The 25,688-nt window shown below is 46.6% G+C and overlaps 3 protein-coding genes, 1 long non-coding RNA gene, 1 other non-coding gene and 1 pseudogene across 5 annotated transcripts; 4 read left to right on the top strand and 2 right to left on the bottom strand.

Annotated features, from left to right (window-relative positions):
- Positions 1-1,004: 1,004 nt before the first annotated feature.
- On the bottom strand, positions 1,005-2,568 carry LOC117834103 (uncharacterized). Its single transcript, XM_072295669.1, has one exon. It carries the CDS (start codon positions 2,431-2,433, stop codon positions 1,132-1,134), a length of 1,302 nt encoding a protein of 433 aa, XP_072151770.1. The 5' UTR covers positions 2,434-2,568; the 3' UTR covers positions 1,005-1,131.
- Positions 2,569-4,180: 1,612 nt separating this feature from the next.
- On the top strand, positions 4,181-6,017 carry LOC117834518 (tubby-like F-box protein 7; annotated as a pseudogene).
- Positions 6,018-8,861: 2,844 nt separating this feature from the next.
- LOC117834517 (reticulon-like protein B1) lies at positions 8,862-10,227 on the bottom strand (the record flags this gene model as incomplete). Its single annotated transcript, XM_034714076.2, has 3 exons — positions 8,862-9,033; positions 9,153-9,333; positions 10,035-10,227. Coding segments are annotated over 3 exons (546 nt in total), but the record flags the coding sequence as incomplete, so codon positions are not given.
- Positions 10,228-17,178: 6,951 nt separating this feature from the next.
- LOC117834516 (uncharacterized) lies at positions 17,179-18,984 on the top strand. Its single transcript, XM_072295579.1, has one exon. It carries the CDS (start codon positions 17,288-17,290, stop codon positions 18,704-18,706), a length of 1,419 nt encoding a protein of 472 aa, XP_072151680.1. The 5' UTR covers positions 17,179-17,287; the 3' UTR covers positions 18,707-18,984.
- A 2,827-nt stretch (positions 18,985-21,811) lies between these two features.
- LOC117834515 (uncharacterized) lies at positions 21,812-23,473 on the top strand. The gene is made up of 2 exons (XR_011899038.1): positions 21,812-22,113; positions 22,263-23,473. It is a non-coding gene; the product is annotated as an uncharacterized protein (transcript).
- Positions 23,474-24,337: 864 nt separating this feature from the next.
- Positions 24,338-25,452, top strand: LOC117866940 (uncharacterized). The gene is made up of 2 exons (XR_004643040.2): positions 24,338-24,683; positions 24,810-25,452. It is a non-coding gene; the product is annotated as an uncharacterized lncRNA (long non-coding RNA).
- The last annotated feature ends 236 nt before the right edge of the window (positions 25,453-25,688 follow it).

The raw sequence follows: 25,688 nt of genomic DNA, 5'->3' as shown, positions 1-25,688 counted from the left end.
TAGTGGAAAGGTGTCTTACCCTCATTTGGTTGCATGTGTTGGCTGTTTGATCTTAATCTCTTTTTCTAGACTTCACTTTGGGGTCTGTGTGCTCTATCATATTATTCTATCTCTATTTCTAGGAGTGTGTTGCGTTGGGTTTTGTAAAATTGCTGAACGTCATGTTTACTGAGCTTGCATGAAGCTCCATCAATTGCACAAGAGGCCGTTGTTGTCTTCAATGATCTCAAAGGCAAAATACAAAATCAATGGAGAGCAAGCTTAGCGGCACCGCTGGACAGCAGCGCTGTGGCGCCGGAGCTCCTTTTTTATGGGCTGCTACGGAAATTTTCACGGGGTGGAAAATTCGTAAGGTAACGCGAAGGGGTTATTGGTACAGCTAAATGGGCTTAGATTCGTGGGCTATTCCCTTCCACATGGGCTAAATTCAAAAGGCTCCTCGGGGCTGGAAGTTCTAGTCCTTGTTCGGTTTCTTATGGGCTCCTATTAAAACTTTAGGTTTAATTCGGAGTATATATATCGGAGGAGCATCCTTATTGTAATACATTGATATGTGAAATAAAGAGAAACTCCATCTATATTATGTCTTTGTCTATTTCTCTACTTTGTCCCTGTGCTTGTTGTGAAAGATGTGAGAGGGAGAAGATCCAACCGCTGACGACGTGTTTTAAAAAAAACAACTCTAGGTGTCAGCACACTTCAGCTTTTTCAAGACAGTTTTGCCCTCTATCGGTCTTCTGTTCAATAAAAAGCGACAAGCCATACATTTCATTGTGTGCAACAACACAAAACGGGAGTGAAAATCATTGTCTTCCGTCGAAACTTCACACCAGTGATGCAAAAGATGAACGAACGAAAATGCAGCATCGATCACTCAGTTTTTTATCATGAATTTTTGTTTGGGCAAATTTTACTTACTAGAATAACAACTTACATTTTTTTTTGAAGCGGCCGGCAGTAATGCACTGCCCGGCATGTATTGATAAAGAAGAAACAATTTACATTTTGTTTCACAGAATTACTAGTTCATTGATCTCAAAAAGAAAGTATTACTAGTTCATTGATGAGCACATCCACATGGACTAGTGCTCATCAATGAACTAGTGGTTCTAGTGGACATGACCACACGGGTCACCTCCCTAACCAGGATATGAAGAAGAATAGGGCCGGACTGCAAGCGCCAATGGCTATGACGGCATCAGCAAGCCACGGAGCAATTGGCGCAACAGTGACATAGACTGCAGTCATGAGCGAGACGAGCATAGCGAGGCAGGCGATGATGGTGAGCGTCTGGGTCCACATGAGGTTGTGGAGCCTGAGCCGGACGGGTTCCTGCCTGGCCCAGATGAGCAAGAAGATGACGACGACGGAGCTGCACATGGCGACGGTATTGGAGAGCACGAAGATCTTGAACGCGGCGCTCCGTCCATGAAGGGGGATCCCTCTGTTCTGGTCGTAGCCGCCAGGCATGGTGAAGGTGGCGGCGAAGGTGACGGTGGCGATGAGGGTGGCGGCGAGGAAGTAGGCGTCGACAACACTGTCGAAGTCCTTAGTGTTGAGGGCCCTGCGTCTGCCGGAGATAGGCGGCAGCTGCTGCTTGCGGCACCTTTTGGACTCTTGCTGCTTGAGCTGCTTCAAGAGGTGCATCTCGTAGGCGTCGAGCTGATCGCCAGTGCGGAGCTTCGTCTCGACGTTCATTTCGACGTAGCTGCGCGCCGTCTGGCCGTCGCGGTCGCGGAAGCAGATGTCGACGCGGTGGTCGCCGAGCAGCAGCAGCGCGGCCTTGACGCGGCTCATCTTGGCAGCGAGGTGCAGAGGCGTGTTGCCATTCCTGTCGACGCGGTTGAGCAGCTCCGCGGGACGGACACCGCGGAGCAGGCATCTGAGCGCATCCGCCTTGCCGCTGGCGACAGAGACGTGCAAAGCGTTGCGACCGGAGCTGTCTACCATCTCGGCCACGTCGGGGCATTCCCGGAGCAGTGCCTTGATGGCCTCCGTGGAGCCGTAGTGCGCGGCGACGTGTAGCGGGGATTGCCGCTCCTTGTTGGGCTTGTAGGCCAGCTCCGTCCGCTTGTTGAGCACCATCTCCACCACGCGCCGGTTGTTCTTCTGCGCTGCGTAGTGAAGGGCGTTGTTGCCGTTGGAGTCAATCCGCTCAACCAGCTCAGGCCGCCTCTCCAACAGGATCTCCACGATCTCTGCCGTGCAATGATATTTGTTGAACGATTGTTGTTGAGATGTAACATGTAAGTACACTGTGCAAGAAGAAAAACGAATTTTACAGCTGTGTAAGTGCTTACTGAGGTGGGTGCCGAGCACGGCCTGGTGCAGAGCCGTGCCGCTGACGGGGGGCAAGGACTCCTGCTTCTGCTCGACCCAAGGGTAATCGACGATCCTTTGGGCGATTTTGACGAGGCCTTGCCGGGCGGCCATGCACGTCCAGCGCGGACTCCCTCCGCTCGTTGAGGTCGTGGCCACAGCTGGGGTCGGCGTCCACCAGCGCCAGCGCCACGGCGACCCTGCGGAACCGCACCGCCTCGTGCAGCGCGTTGTTGCCCTCCTTGTTGGTCATGATCAGGGGGGTCTTCCTGTCCATGGACCAGGCTAGGGAGCGCCCGACGAGCAGCTTTGCCGCTTCCAGCTTGCCCGCCTTGGCCGCCAGGTGCAGCGGGGTGTCGCCGTCGTCGTTCTGGGCGACGAGCAGCTCCTCGTTTATGTCCAGGATTTGACGGGCGAACTTAGCGTGGCCGTGAAGGGCGGCAAGGTGGAGCGCCGTGTTGAGCTGGGGCGTCGTGGAGCTGAGTACGCTGGGGTCATCCGGTTTCACCAGTTTCATCAGGCTCGCCACGTTCCCTTGGGTCGCCGCCTTGTACAACGCCGGATGCATGCCTCTCTCGCTATCCATGCCTTGGTAGCTACAGATGAAACAGATTGAGGTCTGCTCTGCTATCAATCTAATCTCAGCAGTTCAGTTTCAGGACAAGAAACGAACCGAGGAAACAAGTTGAGTTGGTGGACATGACAATGAAGAGCTGCAAGAGTGATGACAAAGGTACAGAGAATTAGTACGGCAGTTGCTACATATAAAGGAACACTTAACCTTTGAAATTTGCAGCTAAGATGGGCGCTTTCGTAAAATACAAGGACTAATCGCTTCGCTAATCAACCTTGGTATATTCCAGGTCTCTTGGTGCTGATGCATCTGCAAGCACGCCGAGCACTAATCGACCAAGTTTGGTACATTAACTTTCTTTTCTGTGAAGCCAAGTATATTAGCTTTGTCGCTTTTAAGCACGAGCATGTTGCTTCATCATCTAATCATCCTTCTCTTTAGCCAATATTGAATCAACCAAAATCCTACGCGAAGAGAGGGGTAACTAACAATGATAGAGAATAAAGGCTCCTTAGCTAATGCCATCTCTCGAAGATTTATGGGATGGCATATGGACAAACCTTAAAAGAAATGTCGAACATGTTGAGTGTTATGGAAACAGCACAAGAGAGAATCCAGGTAGGTTCCTTTCTGCCTGGTGTAACCGTGTAAGTGTAACACGCCTACTCGGATCCGTGTCTCCTGCTCACGGTACTGGAGTATTTGCTAATTATTTTCTTAGCTGTACACGATATGCCTCATATACAGGCAGGGGCACAAAAATTGGGTCGTCAAGGCCAGCGGCGATGGCAGTTAGGGTTAGGATTTTCTGGGCTCCAATGGCCATCGGACTTAGAGGAGAAGATCGACGGCGGAAGAATGCCCGTCAGCAGTGATGGTTTGGCTAGCAGCGGAGGTAAGGTGGCATAGGATCACCGTCGGCTAGACGGGGCTGGATATCCGTTGAGCAGGATTGGGGGGGGGGGAGGGGGAGGCTCTATGATGGGGAAGCTGTTGGCTGGGGGCAGTGGAGGGTGGCAAGTTTGGCTCGGTTAGCGCCGCAGGGGGTAGTGGAGGCAGATCCCACGGGGTAGGGGAGCAACGCCGGAGAGGAGGGAGAAGCCGTGGGCAGTTGATGGAGGCGTGACAAGAGGAATATGAAGCGCGGCAGGAGGAAGATGACGGTGATAGACCGTATTGAACTTTGAAGCTAATGACGTTACCTAGCTTCCTTTTGTTACCTAGGAGCCCCCATCGGCTAGTTCGGGACATACACAGTTCCAGTGTTGTTAAGGACTGCACGCTGCAATGCCCATCCATTTCCAGATCATGAAAAGAGTTACAGCAGCCAATGGTAATGCACAGTACCGATAGGTAGAGTGATCACAGTGCCACTACAGTACCCAACAGTGCATCTCCTCACATATGCCAACTGCTTATCGTGCAACGGCTATAGCCACAGCATGGTCCATTCGGGATAGGGCTAAAGGGGTTCTAATGGCCTCTGGGCTTAAAAAGTTATGGGATAGTCACAAGAAGGCCCGCAAGGAGGTGGTGGTTTGCCGACAATGGGGAGATAATCAGTGAATCAAACCGATGGACCAGGGCCCAAACAGGGCGCAGACAGCAACCGAATTAGCGTGGTAGCGGCGGGTCTAGGGTCACTGGAGTCGGCGAAGGCGGCGCTAGGGTGACGAGCTCTTCATGGCCTCATGGGCCATCATGGGCCTTGCACTATTGATACTCTTCTAACAATCCTCATTGGATTGCCACTGATACTTTTCTGCTTCGATTCAGGCTATGGTGCTGCTTGGGAAGAGAGGCTCGTGGAAGAATTTATCACGCCAATGGTTAGCTGAGGCAGGTGCTCCACTAACCCATTAATATAATTAAGTATAGCTGCCCAAACGGGTGGCTCAACCTGGCCCAGCACGGGCACGGTTTGGCCTAGCATGTTTAGGCCCGGCACAGTGAAACACGAAATAGTAATCGTGCCAGGTCGAGCTAGCCCACGAACTGACGTAGCGGCCTAGGCCCAGAAGTAAGGGCTGATATGGTGGCCCGATGGGCCCATGAGAGCACACCGTGCCCGTGTCAGCATGGCTCAACATTAAAAAAACCCTTCACCAAATTATTAGATTTCAAAGGTAAAAAATTAGAGGTATTTCATGTACAAATACATATATAGATACATACATAATATAGGCCTCCGCTATTTGGTACCCAGGGTACGGAATAAGAATTCCGTACCCGAGCCCCCGCACACGCGATGGACCAATTTCCCTTCGTCAGTTTTTTTTTACAGGCGACAACAACCGCGCTAAAAGGCCGTCCACCTCACGGCCATCTATTGGAACCGCCGCAGCCATGATCTTCGAAGAAGACGTTGAGGCCCGGCATTGCTCCGACGGAGAACGCCGCCCCGACCAGCAGGGAGCCTGGCGGTGTTGTGCCTGGGCAACCGAAAGAGCTCCTCCCGAGGTTATTCGACGAGTCCTTCCACAGCACAGCAACTTCTTTCTCCAAGTACTCCATCGCAGACAGCTCCATGGACTTGAGCAGTTGTCGGTACTCGGAGTTTGGCGGAGGAAATCAGCGAGGCGGCGACGACGACGACGACGCAGACAAGGAGAGGCCCCTGGTTCTGTGCAACAAGGCGTCGAGGTGGCACGAGCAGCTGCAATGCTGGTGCCTCAACTTCCGTGGCCGTGTGACGGTGGCATCAGTCAAGAACTTCCAGCTGATAGCTTCTGCGGCACAGGCAGCCGCAGCAGGGGCTTCGGCACCTCCTGCTCGACAGACGCCGCAGCCATAGGCGTCGTCGAGCCACGACATGGTGATCTTGCAATTCGGCCAAAGTTGCAAAGGATACGTTCACCATGGACTACCGGTACCCGCTGTCGGCTTTCCAGGCCTTCGCCATATGTTTGACCAGCTTTGACACGAAGCTGGCCTGTGAATAAGATCAATAGATGGGGTTAGCATAGCAGCGATTAGAGCAGGTAGATGCAATGTCTTGATGTGATAAGCACAGCTAGTAGCTGTTGATTCAAGTCTTGTTTTGTCCTGAAAATGGCTTTAAAGTCCAAATGGGAAGCAATCAACATGAGAAGAAGTGTTGAGTTGTAATGGTAAGCTTGTTGACCTTTTTATTTGCTGCTGCCTGCTGCTGGGTATGCAAGATCGATGTTGTGTAGTTGCGCTGAAAAGTCAGGAAATCCGGTTGGGGTTTGGAATGATTGAGTTGTCTGTCTGCTACTAGATTGATAGGGGTTTTCGTCATCATGATTGTGAATACTTCTAGTGCTGGTCCATACCATTAATAACAACTTGATACAGCGACTGATGCTGATGAGGTTTGCTGGCTGGCTGGCTTGTTAGCTTGATGATTATTGTGTAAGCAAGCAACAAAAATTGGTCTAATCCTAATCCTGATCCTGATGGACGACCGTCCGCAGCAGCTCTTGGTTTTCCGGTCGCCATCAGCAGCTGCAGCTGTGCACTAGCATATATATCTGAGCGAATCCCAGCTTCAGAATTATGTCTCGTGGATGAGCAATGCCAGATGCATAAACTTTTAAACAATTCGTTGGGTTCAAACCAATAAACAAATCAGCCAGCTGACCAGACAATTAGCTTGGATACCATATAACCTTCCCGCACCAACTGTCATCTGCTCAAACCCTTTTCCGAGTGAGCATATGTTGCCCAGCTTCACTGACAATTAATTCAACTACAAACATATTGCTATTTGAATACAATGATTTTGTGATTGCCAGCTCATGTTGAAATTATTGTGACACGACATGTCCAACATATAAGAACCTCCACTGAGAAATTTTTAGCATTCAACAGATGAAGATCGCAAAATCAAAGTGCCCACGAGCATGACAGGACAAGATTGCATTGTACTGGGAAGGACTCCAGGAGGGTGCTCCACAGTTTTTTCAAAACATTGGCAGGAGCACTGCCTTTCATTTAAGAAGAAAGAGTTTGGAACATACGGTTACAGCATGGGCGGTTACATTGCTAAGAAATGAAAACAAAAGTACTCGTAGAACATAATGTAGACACCGATGGCTATTGATAGTCTAGCAGCTCCCCCTGGATGAGAGGAGTCCCACATGCACTCCTTGTGTAAACTCAATGCACCCAAAACTGCATGAAAATTTTTAACAAGAATATGAATAGATGGATCATAAAATTATCTATGTGCATAAAAATGGTGCAAAGAGAAAAAAGAGAGGGACAACCAAGCAGGACTAACATTATATTTATGCTTCATAATACAGATATGTGAATGTAAAAGGCTGTCAAAATAGCAACGGTCAAATCATTCTGAATATACAGACAAAAGCAAGCCCTAAACCATTATAAGTGAACTATTCTCCTGGAAGCCAATTTACATCTGAGAGGTAGCCATAGCAAAAAGTTAAAACACCCTTTTTAGGTGCCTTCAGTTTTCTGCCAATAAACACGGAAGCAATGTAGAGACTTCCCTAGCTCACCGGAGTCCACAGGAGAGAATGAAGCAATTGTCAGAAAAAAAAAGGCAGGAGCCATGCTGTGGTAGCCATAACAAAAAGTTAAAACACCCTTTTTAGGTGCCTTCAGTTTTCTGCCAATAAACACGGAAGCAATGTAGAGACTTCCCTAGCTCACCGGAGTCCACAGGAGAGAATGAAGCAATTGTCAGAACAAAAAAAAGCAGGAGCCATGCTGTGGAGCTTAAATATGCATCTTAGGTTCCCTTGATAAACAGATACAGATTTTAAGAGGGAGAGGTAGCAAATTTGTGTTTATCATGAAAATAAAAATGCACTAATGTGGCAAATTATCTGTGTACAGAATCTCTAACAAAAGAAAAGGATTCAGGGAACAATAAGATCACCATAAATTGCTTCTGTCTTCAGTTTTTGCCCTTCAGGTATCCCCATTGTGATACTGATTGTGTACAGGGAGAAAATTGCCAGTGAAATAATGTAGTGTTTGAAATTTTGTGACATGTTTAGTATCAGGGATTTACTATAGCATTGTTTCACTAACAAATAAAAGTAGGATACATAACCTGTGGTTGCATGTAGCCCATCCCTTGGTTGTAAACTCCATGCTGAACCAACTGCAAGTAACATGAGTTCAATGTCAGGGAATTCATAAGCTAGTGCAGTCAACCTTCTTCTCCAAAGCATGGATGCCTACAAAATTATAGGAGCAAAAGAGTTATAACCTTTCAAATCTTGGTTCATGTTTGAACAGAATTTAGTCAACATTACCTTGCAAATTTATGCAATGTGGCTCATGGGAACATAAAATCTTCATTCTATCCATTGTAGCATTGAGCCAGCTAGTTCCATAGTCACAGATAAAGGCATGTGTGATAGGTGATTAAGAGAGGATCATCGTTTGCGACCATTGGGAGGAACCCAGATTCACTGACCTCTTTTTCAAAGAGCTCATCCGCGTACGTCCCTGCGAACACCCACTGTTCCGCATCCTCATCTCCATGGTACTGCCACCTGCTGCGGCATCCTGATTCAAAATAAAATAAAATTTGTCTCTGCACCAATGAGTATTTCCAGTATTCGAGAAACAACAGTGATGGCATTGATTTGGAGCAAAGATAAAAGACAAACTGATAATACACTGGCATGACATATAGCTCTGAGAAATCAGAAGCATTCTTATGGATATAAAATTATAAACACAGGCAGACAGGCTGGCTTTACTAGGCAATTAAGCTCGCCTCTGCTTAAGTTTTTGAAGAAAAATGAGCAGTGCAAAGTTCAGGAATAATCTCCAATTTTACGAAAGAGCTCAAAACTGCGTATAACCTTGTCAAAAAGGAATAATGTCCAACGTTTCTAAAGCTACAGGAAAGAGGGTATGTTTGCATTCATACGAGATAATAGGGTATGTTTGCATTCATACGAGATAATCCTAAAATGGATACATACACTAGCTACAGGAAAGAAGAAGCATGCACCAGTGATCAGCACAGGCAATCACATAGTAGACGTACCATAAGGAACTTCTTTATGTCCCGGCCAAGAGCAATCTGGCGAAGATTGACAAAGGCCCTGTTGATCTCATAGCGAGTAGATAGTGCAATGTTGACAACCAGATCTTCAGGAATGATCACCTCTGGGATCCGTGGGGGAGACCTGAAATGAAGGGCAGGATTTCACATCATTAACTAATTCTATATCCATGTAACTTGCGATGAACAAACTTTGTATCCTTTTAAGTCTGTGCAGTATATCACAATAAGCTGAAATCTTACTTGTTGATGAACGAGGAGGCGTTAGACCAGAGAAAGAGAACACCCAGAGAGAATATGAGACCATGGCAATTGAAGGTCAGAAGATGGTAGCCAAGGCATTCAAAGAGGATCCAGATTGCAGTGACACCATCAAGTACTCCAGCAGAGATGTTCCTGTTCCTCCACAGCAATACATCAGCAGCTGCAAAATAAAGAACAGCAATCAATATGAATATGGCAGGTATAATAGATAATCAGGAAATCAGGTCAAACAATTCCCATTATAGCTCAATCAACAGACAATTAACTTCACAAAGAAAAATGTTTGCAAGCAAAGAGTGCTCTGGTTGTCATTTAAGTAAATATGCAATCAGGTGCAAAGACACAGTGCAATAAGATAGTATCGCAACCTCTCTAATGCAAGGCCTTATGTTTTAGACAAACACAATGTGAAATAAAGCAGTTGATCGATTCTTTTCGTAAGAAACTTCAATTTGTCACCATCTTAATGCAAAGCAACCAAAAGACCCCAACAGTATTGACCCCCATACAAGAACATATAACACCTCCAAAATGCACTGGCCCAAACGACAAAGCATTCATAAGCAAGGGATCCTCGTCATCTATGTAAGCAGTTGCAAATGCAATAGGCAATAGAATTCTATTGTTACCAGACAATTGAAAAAATATTGGAAGGCTAGTTTCAAACAAGCTCAACAGATCAGATCGTGTACCACAATGCAATCAAGCTGCATTGAATCCAAGGCATAAACCTATCAGATCTAACCTGCAACCCAAGGCTTCAATCCCGTCCAGATCCCATGCAACCAGATCCGATTTACCGATTTCAAGTCAAAACCATTAAAAAAACAGCGTGATTCAGAGCATGAAGCAGAGCCTTACGTTTGCCTCCTCCGAGGGCCTTGTGGATGGGCTGCTCGCGGCCGAAGAGGCGGAACACCTTGGCCTTAGCCTCGGCGGCCGCTGCAGCTGCGGAGTCGGAGAAGGAGGGCTTGACCTCGGCGGCGGGCGCCGAGGGGCGCGGCCGCTCGTCGTTGTCGGAGTCCGAGGACGACGAGGAATCCAAACGCAAACGGAATCACGCGGTGGCGGTTGTCGAGCAGCGGCGGCGGCAACGAATGGCGAGCAGCAGCGTCCGCTAGGTGACGGCGGCTGCGGATGGCGATTGTAGGCGGCCAGTTCCGATGTCGAGTGGCGGCAGCGGCTACGGATGGGGAGAGGCGACGGTGGCTGCGGATGGGGAGCGGCAGCGAGAATGCAACGAGGACAGGGAGGGGGAACAGCACTGGGAGGCGGCGGCGGCGGCGGCGGGGGTTGGCGAGAGACGGCGGCAGCGAATGGCGAGCTGCGGCGTCCGCTACTGGAACTGAACGGACCCCCCACGACCGAATACGCATGTTCTGAGGAAAAAGTGGGGGAAAAAAACGGGGGAAGCGGGAGAAAAAAAACCGGCAGGAAGGTGCGAGCCGGATCCGCGGGTGACTCGGGTACGGAATAGTTTATTCCATACCTAGGTTACCAAATAGTACTATCCTATATATATATATATTAGGAGGCATTGAATTGTAATTGTGAATTTACTCTTGTTTTTTCAACTTTGTGATTTTACCCTTAATTTATTCACAAGTGAATGCGATTTTGCCCCTAATCAATGGTAACAGGGGCAAATATGCAAAGATCAAGCGCAAAATCACATTGACTTGTGAATAGTTAAGGGCAAAACCACCTGTCCGAGGGGTACAGCTACGTTGCCCGAGACGATCCCATACAACGAAGAGTTTGTTTGGGTGAGCATATTGGAGACATCGAGGCACATCTTCTTTAGTGTCTTGGCGAACAGAACGTTGAGACCGCTATCGTCGTCGATGAGTACTTTAGTAAGTCTGGAGCCAGCAACAACTGGGTCCAGGATGAGGGGATACCGTCCTGGGTGTGAGAAACTAGTCCATTGGTCCTTCCTGGAGAAGGTAATTGGCACCTCAGACCATTTGAGGAACATTGGTATCGCAGGTTCAATGGACATTATCTATCGAAGAGTGAGCTTCTAGGACAAACCGCGCCTGCCCGACCCTATCTCCCACGCCCAATGCGCTAAGGATCCTATCCCCGGAGCTCCGCTTCTCCGGCCAATGGCACCCCCGGCCAATGGCCACCTCGCCCACGCACTCCCGCCCCCGTTCTTATCCCGACCACGCCCCAAGTCCAACTTCCTCGCCCGCTTCTTCCCCAGCTACTTAAGGCCGCCATCACCCGCCCGCAAACCCTCTCCGCTCGCTCGCACCGCCGTCGCCCCCTGAGCCCTACGCCACCACCGAGCTCCGGTGAACCCTCCACCCCGCTGCTCCCCGCTCCTTGCTGCCACCACCGTCGACTTCGCCGCGCCCACGTGGAGCTCCAGAGCCCGCTCGTGGGACTCCCAAAGCCGCCGGTGTGCCGGAACACCGCTTGCACTGCCGCCGCCGAGCCCAAGCCACCCCCGTCCGTGTTCCGCCCCGGCAAGACCTCCCCCGACGCCCAAGACCCCTCAAATCGAACCCCGGTGAGCACGCGCTCCTCCCCGCCCAACCTTTGCCCCAGGATCACCGGTGCATCGTCGGGATTTCCACCCGGCGCCGCCGTGCGCACCACGGGGACGACATTGCGTCTCCCCCGTTCTTTCCAGGGGCTCCCGTGCAAAGTACAGGGACTTAGTTGTAATTAGAAAAAGTTTTGAGGGCCTATATGTAAGTTCGCAAGGGTATTGTTGTGAAATCGAAAAGATTGAAGGGCCCCGATGCAAATGTGTTTCGGTTAATTAATAAAAATTGGCAGAAAATAGAGGAAATTTTGAAAATGCCTAGTAAATAGTAGAAAAATTAGAAAAATGCCAAACCACTTTTTTTGGACTTAATGAAATGTCTAGTTTCATACAAAAATAAGTTTGCCCATGTTACTGTTAGAAATAATATCCTATAGTTTTATTTCTTCTTTAGGCCTTTTAAATCATAGTAAATTGAGGAAAAATACTAAAAAGGTAAATCCATCTCTGTGGTGTATGCTTCAGTGTGTAGAAGCTCAAAAAAATACTTAGGGCCCTGGAGTAGAACTTTAAATCATTGGTTTAACCTTATATTTGAAATCTAGAGTTAAATCTTCCTTTTTGCATAAGTTTTAATCCAGAGCTGAGAAAAATATGAAACCACTTGGAGTAGCTTAGTTTTGAAGTATAGTTTGTAGGAAAAATTTGGAGTATGGTCAGAGTCAGAAAGAAACCCACCTTCCTTTATAGAGCAAGATAAATAGGAGAAAAATATGGGAAATAGATGGCCTTTTCGAAAAATCATGAAAATTTCACCAAAGCCTCTGTAACACACCTTCAATCTACTGTTAAAATTTTACCCTCAGAATCACTGTAGGTTTTGAGATAAAAATGTTTAAGTGCATGCTACCCTTGGTGGTAAAATACTTTTAGTTCTTTTTGTGGTAATCCAATGGATCCCAAATTTCTATAGTAACTCAGTGATGACATAAGTAAGGTGCTGTAATTTTCTTAGTGTCATATGTTGCTGTTTGCTTGTGGAACCACATTTTGGATAAGAAATCAGTTTAAAAGAATAAAAGAAATATAAGTCCTAATGCACTTAATGGGTAATTCTTGGAAGAGGTACATAAAAACATTCAGAAGTGAATAACTCTCCAAGTGAACCCCGAACAAACCTAAACACGATCCCTCCCCCACCTTCTTTATGCAACTCTAAGTTGTAAGAATTCTATATGTACACAATCGCCATCAAAGTCAACCTCGAGTTTAAACTACAACCCACCTTACTTTACAAAGTTAATGAAAGTTAGAACCTTGTTTAGGTGAATGTGGCCAAAATACAACTTTCTTTCCTGTAATAAGTCACGCCTTGCATCATTCGTGTAACATGGAGAAATCTAACTCTTGCATGTGCATGTTGTGTAGAAGCTAATATCGCCGACGGAACCTACGAGCTCCCCCCTATGTTGGAAAAGGAAACCGTAGCGGAGCTACATCACGCGGAAGTTGAGCTTGAGCTAGATCAAGATCCGAGGAACCGCTAACTTTTCCTGAAGGCAAGCCCCGGTGCATACTTCCCTGTTTTAAATTTATGCAATATGCTGATGTTTATGATTGTGCATTTATGTTTGTAGGAGTTGATTGAAATCGTAGATGCATGAACTTAGTACCTTTGAATCTGAACACTAGTTGCTAAGGTTGAGTAGTTGCTGTGCTAAATAGGACTCGGTAAAAGTTGAGTGATTGCCTGTCACTCGCGAGTTATAGGAGTTGTTCATTTACTTATACTACAACTATAAGGATGACGGACGGGACCGGGAATGGTTTCGATGTGGTGGTTTCCCCCGTCTGTCTAGCAATGAACTTGCTAAGGTTGAAACGTGTCGGCGTTCGTGATCAAGTGTTTGAAAGTACTAATCTTATACCTAGTATGGGATAGGGAAGCCTAGTACCTGATTGAACTAGGACGTGTCATACCCTCCCCCGGCTGTCCTTGGAACGTCGTTCCCATGGTGCATCATGTGGGTGCAAGTGCGGTCATAGTACGGCAGAGGCCGGGACTATGGAGCGTTGCATGCCAAAGGAAGTTGGCCCTGACACGTGCCTAAGGGATCGATGGGGACGGCTGACAAATGAAGCGACCCTTCGTGGTGCGGGGATGTCGTGAGATTAGGTTCGCCATGCATGGTTAATAAATTCGAATCAATTCATCTGCCTCTCACAGTTTGGGACTGCTTGATCGCTATTCTGCACTGAGTAAAGATGGAACATGATTATGATTTAATCTTGATGCTTGTTCTTTAATTGTTTGGAAACAATGCTTGCTTAGTATAAGCTGCTAATCTGAACTTAGAACTTGAGCTAAAATATTGAAAGTAAGGACCAACTGTAGACGCTTTTGGCAAAACAAACCCACAGCTAAAAAGCCTTGCATATCTAGGAGTTGGTGAATTAGCCATCACCTGTTGGGTCAGTCTTGCTGAGTATTAGTTGCTCAGCCTTGTTGTGGCTAAACTTTTCAGGTAATGTCGATAGTGTGGCTGCTGGCACCACTTGGCCTACCCAGCTCCCTCCGGGCTGGACAGTCGAGTGGGATCCCTCCTCGGACAGCGAGGGCAGGGATCATTGATGTCATGATCGGCTTTGTCATGATATCGTGTATCGACGTTTAGCTTCCGCTTGCTTTACATCTTCGTTGTTTATCACCTTGCAAACTTGTTTGAATTTCGAAAACTCTTATGTAATAAGTTGTTGAACTATGTCAATGTAATGGGAATGTTGTAATCTCTGTGCCCACTCACCTTCGTGTGAGCAATGCTTCTCAATCCTGAGTAAGTGGTTTATCGGATGAAATCCGACGGTCGACCAAGTTGACTTACTTAAAGTGCATGATCGCGTGTCAGGCGACTTAAGTGCATTTTAGTCAGGTTAATTTGGGTGGTTCCGCCACAGCATGTAGACACATGATTTAGACAGGTTTGCACTGCTAGATTGCGTAATACCCTACGTCCTGTGTGTTGGTTGGATTGAATTGCTTTGGAGGGGGTCCCTTCCTCACCTTATATTGCCGGGGGTAGGGTTACAGGTCGGTTAGTTACAAGAATAATAGTTGGATACGACTAGAGGAGTTCTACTCTTATTACAATGACTATTTTCCTAATCCTAGTTCCTGTCTTTCCACGTAGACTATGTCGTCCTGGGCCATGGTCTCCATGTCGGATGCGTCTCAATTTCCAACTCCACATTTAGGCCCATAGATGTTTGTACGACAGTTGTTGCCTATTCACAAAAGGAAATATAGATAGTTTACAAATTTTTTTAGTAAATACTAGTAATCTATACCTAATATTAAAGAGAGGATGTTTCTTTCAACCGTCAACTATCGTGGATATTTTGCAAAAAAACTCCTCAAGTTTTTGGTAATCAACCAGCAGTCATAGTCTCCGATCTCCATCTACTCCTCTACGGGCGCACCCTGTCTCTTTCCGTCCACCGCTGGGGGTGGGGGGAGGTTAAACCGAAATCGTCCGTCAGTGTCGGCGTCAGCGTCAGCGTCCGGCCCTTCGCCACAACGGCCAGCCTCCGGCCACGACGCCCTACAGCGGCCAGCCCACCTCCTCCCTTTGATCAGCATCCCCGAGCATTAAACCCCAGCCCAGCCTCCTCCTCCTTCCCCACGCCTCCATAGCCAAGCCACCGAGCACCTCTACCTCTGGGTCGATTCATCGAAGCTCCGACCGCCTCCACCAAATCGGCCGCGCCCACACCTAGCCCACCTCCCCAGCTCCACCCTCGACTCCTCAATGCTGCTTACCACCCACCACACGATTGGGAATCAGAGATTCCCCATCCGCCAGGTCGACCGGGCGCTTGGCAACCGTGGCAGGGAACGCGACGGCGAGTGCTGCCAGTGCGGCGAGGAGCGACGCGGCGTGCTCCCGGAGCTCGGCCACCAATGCCTGGGCCGCGAAGGCAAGGAAGTGCAGGAGCTCGGCGAGCTTCTCCCCGACGACATCCCACGGGAGTGCGCCTTCACCGGGGTCGAATCCGAGAGCCTGTTTTGCAGCGAGGGACGCGGTGCTGAGTTTCCTTGGGGTCGGCATGGCCTGATGCTGCTATACTGCGAGCTGCTGAGCTTGCAGCTCGACCAACCGGCTAGATGTTCTTGGTCGTCGTCTGGAGGAGGAAGAAGTGGTTGTTGGTTTGTGCGTGTGACGACGGGCGTTGTTTATTTAGGAGATGGTGATGATGATCGATCATGTCGAGGTTGGACGCGATGACTTGTGCACCGAATAAATTAGAGCTGCGAATTCATCATCGTGAGCCGTTGGATGGAAAAGCCTGTCGCTGCAAACCACTAGAAATAGGCCGGGGTCAATAAGCTTTGGTCCCGTTGTGCTCACCAATCTTTTCTAAAGTCTATTATGAAACTAACATTCTTTTTACGTTTTATCAATTTTTATTTTGTATTTGTAATATTATTATTTTTAATATTTTTATTTGATTTGAAACATATAAATATAATTTGTCGAAGACCAGTGGGTGCAAAAGAAACAGGATAGGCCAGCAGGTGGCACATCAGTTTAGGAAGTCAACCAGTGGGTCTATGACCGTTGACCGGTTTGAACCGTGTTTGCTTCGATGTACTCCTGCAGCTTGCAGCTGGTTTGGTTGAGTTTGGATTTAGAAATAACTAGCAAAGTAAAACTTGAGATCAACCGAAAAGTAAACTAATAATTAAAAAGATAGAAATGTAATGAGTATTTGAGTATTGATTTTTTAACAAACGTGTAAACATCCATTGAGTATAATAAAAATTGAAAACTTTATAAATTTTAAAAATATAGTGACATTTCACCGTAGCAACGCACAGGTATTTTAATTTGCTAGTAACATATCAATTCAATTAAAGAGTTGACCAACTTAATCTTCGCTTGTTGAGCACTCTGACCAATGAGACGTGGGACAGTTGCCCTGCCTATTCACAAAATGAAAATTAGCTATTTCAATGAAATAAGTCCTAAGAACTATCATTGGTTGAGCTTTAGTTTTGCTTTGGCCCTCCCATGAACCAGCACTGCTATCAGAATCAACTAGAAAGCAATACTATGCCTCAGGTCAACTACACATGATATTTCGGACAGGCCAATTAATTAGCTTGCTTCTTGCTTGTGTATGTCCAAAAAGTCATACATACTTTGATCACTGGATTCACTTCTCATAATTATTAGAAAGCTCACATAAACAACTAACTCTTAGAGGACTAAGCAAGAAAGAGAGCCATCGGGTGGCAATATGGCATGTTAATAAAATCCCAATTGTTTGAGTGTGGGAGGTGAGGTTAAAATACTTGCAACCTGCATATTGCAAGGACCTTTTCTTAGCAAATTGCAGTACTTCAAAAATTAGAAATATGCTAAGAAAAAAAATTCTCGATAAATTGAACAGGTCTTGAAAGCCCTCAAAGTCAACCTCTAACTCTCTAAATTCTCAATTAGCAAGTTGGAAGCCCGCAAGTCAAAGCTCACCGACTCAGCCTTAGCATCCATCTCCATAGAAGAGGATTCAACCGTGAGGCGTGGAGCAACCGGCGCCACGGCGCTGTCCGGCGGCCATGAACTCCGGGGAAGGGGCCTCAGCTGATCAGACCCGTCAAGCACCTCTACCTCCGGCGGCGGTGGCACAGCCAAGGTGTTCGACGAAGTGCGTCACGGACCCCGCGGCTTCCGAGACACCCGGCCGTGGGCGGACATCCTCGGCGTTGGAGACGCAGCACCGGCCGTGGGCGGACCTCCCGGCGGACATCCTCGGCGTCGTGGTCGCCCGCCTCGCCCTCGTGGAGGACCGCGCCAGGCTGCGCTCGGTCTGCCACGCGTGGCGCGCCGCGGCGCGCCTCCACCGCCGGCCGCCGCCGCCGCTGCCCCTGCTCGTGCTGGCCGACTTCTCGTTCGCCAGCTTCAGAGCGGATGGGATCTTGACGGGCGCGCGCCTCCGCGTCCCGCTGCCGGAGACGGAGACGGAGACGGAGACGGTGGAGGCTGGCGGCGTGCGCTGCGTGGGCTCGATCGAGGGATGGCTCGTGGCCGTGGAGCGCGACAAAAGCCGTGACTTTGGTGGTGGTGACCTCCGGTGCTTCTTGATGAACGCCTTCTCCCAGGATGTCGTCCCTCTCCCGCCTCCTTCCGCAGCCACCCACCCCGCCGACGAACACAGCATGTCTCTCCCCATCGCCAATGGCGGCTCTGGTATGGAGATGAACATGAATTGCGCGATCAATGCCGCCCAGTGTGTGATGTCTTTTCGCAAGGTGATCCTGTCATCTTCGCCCGAGTCGGGCACCGGTTGTGTCGTGGCTGCCATCTCCATGGCCGAGGGCACCACTAAGCTTGCTCTCTGGCGACCTGGAATGGAGTCATGGTGCGTGTGCTACGGCAGCTGTGTCAGTAAGTTCACCGACGTCATCTTCATCCAGGGAAAGCTCTACATGCTCAGTTGCAGCGACCTCACCACAGACCTCTTTTCCCTTGAGCTCTCCGAAGACGACGACGACAGCGGCCTCATGGTTTCTCGTGTTGAGTGTCGCGAAATCGAATGGCCTGAAGTCACTGATGGATATCACCAGAATTGGAGCATAGTAGAGTGGCGTGGAAAGCTGTTGATAGTTGCGACATACACGGCCGAGGATGACGACGTTTGGCAGAGAATTGTTGAGGTTAGGGTATTCGAGGCGCACTTGAGCACAGACCCTGTCAGATTCACAGAGATCAGGAGCTTGGATGGGGACTGCATCTTCATCAGCCCATGCAGCTGCGAGTCATTCCGTTCGTGTCATTATGATGGAGTTGAAGCTGATCTTGTCTACTTCATTGATGGTTACCTCCCCCCTGATAAAAATGCCCGCCCTTTTTATAAGTTTGTGTACAACACGAGAGATGGTACAATGGCACCGTTTGCTGAAGGCATACCAAAGGACAAGCTTCGGACGCCAGATGGCATACTGAAGCATCCAACATGGCTATTTCCTCCTGAATAAACTTCTGCAGATCAGCTCTGTTTCTGTGATCCTACTGAGTCTTATTGTACGAAGCACCAATGCTTGATTGGGGCCAGGCGTCATAATGTTAATTGTAATTCTGAGAGCTAAAACAAGTGTGCTATTGTTTTATGTCTGATTCAGGTGATTTTTTTAGTAGTAAACTTGTGTGTGCTTAAACTGTTTTCAAGTTCCTACGAGACATTTTAGTGCTTTGGCACTTGTTGGGGGAGTTTTCAGTTCCTATGTAAGTATCTACATGAGGAATGGTTTTCACATTTGCTGCACGTTATAACTTCTCTTGCAATTCATGGTTCCAGTGTTTTTTATGCTTTCTGGACGGTTGAGTTCGTGGAGCTCCAATACCTCTAAGGTTGATTAGACTACAGTCAAATAGAAGATTTTGGAATAAATTGATTCCATGGAAATTTCTACCTAGCCACTGATAAATATGAAATTTCTGACTCTGATATGGTATACATGAAACTTTGTTGCTTTTATATTTTCAAATATATAGAAATAAGGATGAACTACTGCTCTTATAATATGATTAAAAAGTTGACAAATGGTTTGTTTTACCAAAGTCAGTAGGGGTATTTTTTTATAATTTTTTATTTCAGACCCATTTAATTTGCTCCCACGAGAAGTCAAATCCAAGCATGCTGGGTACTATTCAGGTGCTCTAACCACTAGGCTAGAGGCCCTTTTGACAAATGGTATATTCACAACGAATTTGTAACACAATTATTTTTTCCAGAATTTAAAACTACTAAAATTTGAACCTTTTAGAATTTTACTAAAACTTAAAAATTGTTCGTGTGAGTTATAGAAAAACCATTTCAAAATCAAATTTTAATTTTTGAAAACTATGCATCAAACACGACCATGTGCATAATTGATTTTTTTCTATGAATTTCATGAAGTTTCGGTGGTACAAAAATACCTTTTTAAATTTGAAATCCATTCAAATTAGTAACAAAAGAAACCATGGGAAACCATTCTTTGCTAACCGGACCCAAAACCCAGCCCAACATATTTCGGCCCAAGATAGCTCCACCTGTCTGACCCGGCTCCGCACACCGGCCCACCTGAAGGTACGTAACAGAGGACGGATTGGAGCAAGCCATGGAGAGAGTACGATGACCAGGCAAGCGTTCCTCCGTTCCGAATTATAATTGTTTTAATTTTTCTAGATACATAAATATTTATATGTACCTAAATATAGTATATCTACCTCTATAAACCTAAAAAATTAAAATAATCTATAATTTAAAACGAAGGAAGTACTCCAGTACCGCTGAAGTTCATAAAGACAAGATCATATTCTTCCCACTAAATAGTTGCATTTTAAAATATTTAATCGTTAACGCCACTAAATTAACAGGATGGCCGAATCAACTACAAAGAATTTACGGAAAGATTTAATTGCACACACTATACAACAACTTGTCAGGTGGGTGCAGATTAGTCCAACACTGCTGAATCTAGTACAATAACTTATCGGGTGGGTAAAATTAATCTAACAACTTATAAAATGTTCAGTTTAATACAATAACTTGACAAGTGGGTGTAGTAAAATGCTCAATTTAGTTCAATAACTTTACAAATTGGAGCATCTATGGTTCAAATGTTACAACAGCAACGTATTAAGCAAAGTAGATGTACATGTGAATTTTCTTCCAATCAATAGTTCTTACTTTTTTGTCAATAAAATTTGTTGATCGTGACCTATTTGTACTTCTCAATTGTGTACATAACTTATTTGTTCATTAATTAAAATTGAATCAAATTTTAGAATTATGTTATTAGCATTTCCAAAAGACTAAAGTCCAGAAGAGAGATCCTCTGACCTTAGGTTTCTTCTGCGCTTCTACTCATATATTCAACAACCATAGAGCTATTTTAGCTTATTTTACTTTTTAAACAAGTACATGTGATTTAAAAAAATATTTGTTAGTATGTATTAATATATTAGTTTTTTTTAGCTGAACAAAAATGCATATAATCAAAATGTAAAATCAGTAAGGGTGAACTTATCAATATTAAATATAAAATTAAATATTTCTAATTAAAATTCAATCATTGTATTAAAAAAGAATTAATACGAAGACATAACATTAATTTCTGAAACACTGAAGGTTCTAATACATTACCCTTGCGAAACGAATATCAATGATCAAATAATGTTCAATAACTTGTTCTAACGAGAATATACTCTGGCCCGGTATTAGCAAATATATTGCTTGTTATAACATTAAGACTAGGGGTGCACCAATTTAACAATTTATTTCACTAATTTGAGCATTTTACATGTTCTTGGACCAATCCGCACCTACATGTCAAATTATTGGACTACACTTGAGCATTTTACAAGTTGTTGGACCAATCTGCACCTACGTGTCAGATATTGTACTAGATGGTGTATTTACAAATTGTTGGACTAATCTACACCCACCTAACAAGTTGTTGTATGGTGGGTGCAATTTATTCTTATGGAAATGATGAGGAAAGGATGATATTCCTTGATCATACTTTGACCTCTTCTTGTACAAGAAACACTGCAAGTTTACCTTAGAACAAGTAGCCGGCTACTATGTGCATTTCTTCACAAAAAATGTACATTCCTCGATAACCAAATATGCAACAAAAGAGAAAAAAAATGTTCAGATTCAGACTTAAACATGCGGGCACATACAGACATTGTAGGCATTCACCTTGTCTGAATGTTGAGGCCGGATCACTTTCTTTATTAAAAAAACATATATACACAAAGACGTTTACAGCGCGTCCTGTCCAAACTATTTTCACTGAAATATTGCGGTGGTTACAAAAATTTCATTGCCTATATGAATAACCTCTTTTGTGTCCTTTTACCCTTAAACCCCCCACAATCCTTTTCTTTTTTTAAAAAATATGTATACTACATTCTTTTTTCTTATAAGGTAAGACTATGTGCTAAATTTTTTGCGGAAGTAACAAAGACACATGATCTCTGACCGGAACCTTGCAGTGGCTAAAGAATTGAATAACAAAGTACATCATCAATATTAAGATAATATCAGATTGAAGCTCCAACTCCAACTTCTCCTACGATTCCAATTGAAGCCCTACCAAACATGTATGTCAAAAATAGGTCCACGACTGGAGCATTAGAGGCTGGAACCATAAGGCGGTCGGGGTCAAAATGGTGGCTCCGACTCCTTCCCGTTTTAGTAGTGGCCCCACATGTCGGAGTCAGACCAGATCAATCTCTGGGGCTTGGAAGTTGGGAGTACTCAGCCTCGGACTCGGTCTAGCAGCCCACGGAAGCGGTGGTACCCGTGGAGCAAGAGGCGCCTCTTCTCCCCGAGGCGAGGAGTCCCAGCGCTACCCGGGCGGCAGCCATGGATTCCGGGGCAGGAACCTCAGCTGACCATGCTCAGCACGCGCCTCTACCTGTTTGCGTCCGCAAGGGGAGCAAGGCGTCACGGTCGCTGGCGACGGCGGCGGCAGCGGCAGCGGCGCAGAGTGTTCGACGAAATGCGCCCCGGCTTCCGAGGCACGAAGGTCCGACGAGGCGCAGGAGGCGCAGAACCGGCCGTGGGCGGACCTCCCGGCGGACATCCTCGGCGTCGTGGTCGGCCACCTCCCCCCCGTCGAGGAGCGCGCCAGGCTGCGCTCCGTCTGCCGCGCGTGGCGCGCCGCGGCGCGCTTCCACCGCCAGCCGCCGCCGCCCCTGCCCCTGCTCGTGCTGTCCGACTTCTCGTTCGCCAGCTTCTGCGCCGAAGGGACCCTGACGGGGGCGCGCCTCCGCGTGCCGCTGCCGGAGAGGGAGACGGGGTCGGCTGGCAGCGTCCGCTGCGTGGGCTCGTTCCAGGGCTGGCTCGTGGGCGTGAAGCTCAACAAAGGTCGCTACTTTGGTGACCTCCGGTGCTTCTTGATGAAAGCTTTCTCCCGGGATGTTGTCCGTCTCCCGCCTCCGTCTGCAGGCGCCCGCCACGTCGATGCCTACAGCTGGTCTCTCCCGATCGTCAATGGCTCTGGCGTGGTGAATTGCGCGATCAACGCCACACAGTGTGTGATGTCGTTCTGCAAGGTCGTCTTGTCCACTTCACCTGACTCTGGCTTCAGGTGTGTTGCGGTTGGCATCTCAATCATCAAGAGTGCAGCTAAGCTTGCTTTCTGGCAATCTGGGATGAAGTCGTGGTGCATATGTGATGGTGACTGCATCACTGAGTTCATGGATGTTGTCTTCTGCCAGGGGAAGCTCTACATGCTCAGCAGCAGCGAATTCACCATAGACCTCTTTGCCTTCGAAATCTCTGAAGATAACATTGGGATGATAGTTTCTCGTGTTGAGCTTTTTATATTCGAACTGCCTGAGGTCACAGATAATTATAACGAGACTTTAGCATAGTAGAGTGGCGTGGAAAACTAATAATAGTTGCTACATACTCTGGTGGTACTGAATATGGGCACATGATTGATGAGGTTAGAATATTTGAGGCAGACTTGAGCACAAACCCTGTCAGATTCACCGAGATCCAGAACTTGGATGGAGACTGCATCTTCATCAGTCCGTGCAGCAGCAAGTCATTTCGTTCGTGTCATGATGGAGTTGGAGAAGATCTTATATATTTCATAGATGGTAACCTCTGCCCTGAAAAATTTGTGTACAGCATGAAAGATGGTACGATGGCACCAGTTGCTGCACATGGATCAGAGGTCAAATTTTGGGCAGCAGATGGCGGACTGATGTCTGCGACATGGTTATTTTCTCCTGAATGAACTGCTCTGATCCTAATGTTCTCAACGTACAAAGCACTGATGCTGATTGGGGCCAGGTGCCATGGCGTTTTTTTTTAATCAAGCACTCAAAACAACTGTGCTGTTTTCTTTAACAGTGTCAGATTCCGGTGGTTGTTCTTAGCTGTAAACTCACTGGTATTTAATTTGTGTTCAACTTCCTATATGTGGATTGTTTGTGCATTTGCTCTTGTGGGGGAGTCTTTAGTTCCTATACTTCCTATCTATATGAACAAATGATAGTCAGATTTGCTGGATAGTATTATATTGCTATGCCTGCACATTAATTTCTCTTGTAGTTCATGGTTACAGGGTGTTTTTGGTGTTTCTGGGCAGTTTAGTTTGAATACATGGATCTGCGAGGCATAAAATTGTTACTTGGAATGCATGGTATTTTGAACTTGGCCACTGACAGATTTGGACTTTCTGAGTCTGATATGGATTACTGGAATATGGATGCCTGTTGTCAGATTTAGTCTTCATGATACGACTTTATTGTTTTCTGTAAGTCATATGGATTTACTACCATTCTTATAACATTGGTAAAAGGACAAATGTATATTCACAACGAATTGTCTTTTTCTTTCTTCTAATAATGTATACTGAGTTTGGACTTCATAAAAAACGTTAGTGTAGGCTTATTTTGGCATTGTGTTGGTGTTTTAATCCTATATATAGTTGCAATTACATTGCATGGAAAATGTATCCGATAGATTCATTTCATCTTTGTCTCAACATCTCAAATCTCACTTTTACCTCGTTAGATTTTTTTTCTTAAACAGCATTTTTACATAGTATTACTGTTCTCAATTTTTTCCTTTGTGGATTGAGCCGTGATGGATGGGTTGGAAAGCCAGCCCAGCAGGGCAGCAGGCCAGACGAGGCCCAGCCCACAAACTCCACTTTCCCATCTCCGATCTGAAGAACAACAGAACACCTGCAACTGCAACCGAACACACGACCGTTCGCCTCTCGCCTCTCGTTCCTCGTTCCTGGTCGCGCCGCCGGTCGCCGCCGGCGATGGATTCCGGCGAAGACGCCACTGGTGAATCCGCGCTCTCCTGTATGGCCTATCGCGTAGCGGCGGGCGGTTCCCGGTGCCACGGGTGGTTGTCGACCGCGAAAATCAGTTGAAGGGGCGGATCTAGGATTAGTGCAAAGGGGACTAATTCGTACTTTATTGACTAAACATGTACTAACTTGAATACTAAATGACTAACTATGTATGGATTTTCTTGGGCTGAAGGGATGCTGCAGCACCCCCTGCGGATCCGACACTGAACATCATAGGCTAACACCCCGCCGGCGTCCTGTGCAGGTGAGGCGTTCGACGAAATGCCCCTTAAGAAGCCAGGATTGGACGCGGGGAGCGAACTGCCGCCTCCGGCGTTCGTCGAAAATTATTAAAGTTGAAGTGTTTGCACTGGACGTCAGCAAAAACCCTTATGGACTCACCAGGATCCGCAGCTTCAACGGCGATTCCATCTTCGTTGGCTCAGGCAGCTCCAAGTCGTTTCCTGCCAGTCTGCATGATGGAGTTGAAGGGATCTTATCTACTTTGTTCCTGAATATTGGAGCCCAAGTGATAGATTTGTGTACAACATGAGAGATGGTAAGATGAGACCCTTTTCTGCCAAATCGTTGCCTTTTGAAGGACATGTAGAAGACCACTCTCCAGTGTGGCTATTTCCTTCAGAATGATGCTGCAGAGCAGATCTGATCTTACTCACTGGGTGTTTGCTACTGCGCACTGTTGAGATTTTGAAGGCTATGATGGCTATCGAACTACAACTCCATGCAGGATCATGGCGTCTATTTTCTGTCAAGTTCCTGACTATATATCTATTTGTTGACGGATCGATATAATAAATGTGGGAGAACTAAGTCTGCTATGTTCATGTCCCAACTCTCAAATGCTCTCTATGCAAGTATCGAAATGGAACATCAGATGGTGGCCTTCTTGTTGTTGTTTCTGATTTTCTGGGCTTCAATATAGTGATCTGGTTTGTTACTTGTATGAAATATGGCTGCAATATTATGCAATATACTGATCTTTAATGATGTTTAGGTTAAAAAAATACATTGCAGCATTCGATAGCAGTTGCTTGCTTCTAAATGGCCATTGTTTTGTTGCTATGAATCAGTAGTGGGTAGATTATAGTTTGATCTGTTCTGATTCATTAGGATGCGCTATCAA

The sequence above is a fragment of the Setaria viridis genome, chromosome 8 (genome assembly GCF_005286985.2).
Source record: "Setaria viridis chromosome 8, Setaria_viridis_v4.0, whole genome shotgun sequence".
NCBI classification, from domain to species: Eukaryota; Viridiplantae; Streptophyta; class Magnoliopsida; order Poales; family Poaceae; genus Setaria; species Setaria viridis.
This window is presented reverse-complemented; position numbering and strand designations above follow the sequence as displayed.

Bases quoted from the DNA above. Each gene is read 5' to 3' on its own strand.
- LOC117834103 (XM_072295669.1), bottom strand. From the start codon at position 2,433: ATGGCCGCCCGGCAAGGCCTCGTCAAAATCGCCCAAAGGATCGTCGAT.
- LOC117834516 (XM_072295579.1), top strand. From the start codon at position 17,288: ATGAACTCCGGGGAAGGGGCCTCAGCTGATCAGACCCGTCAAGCACCT.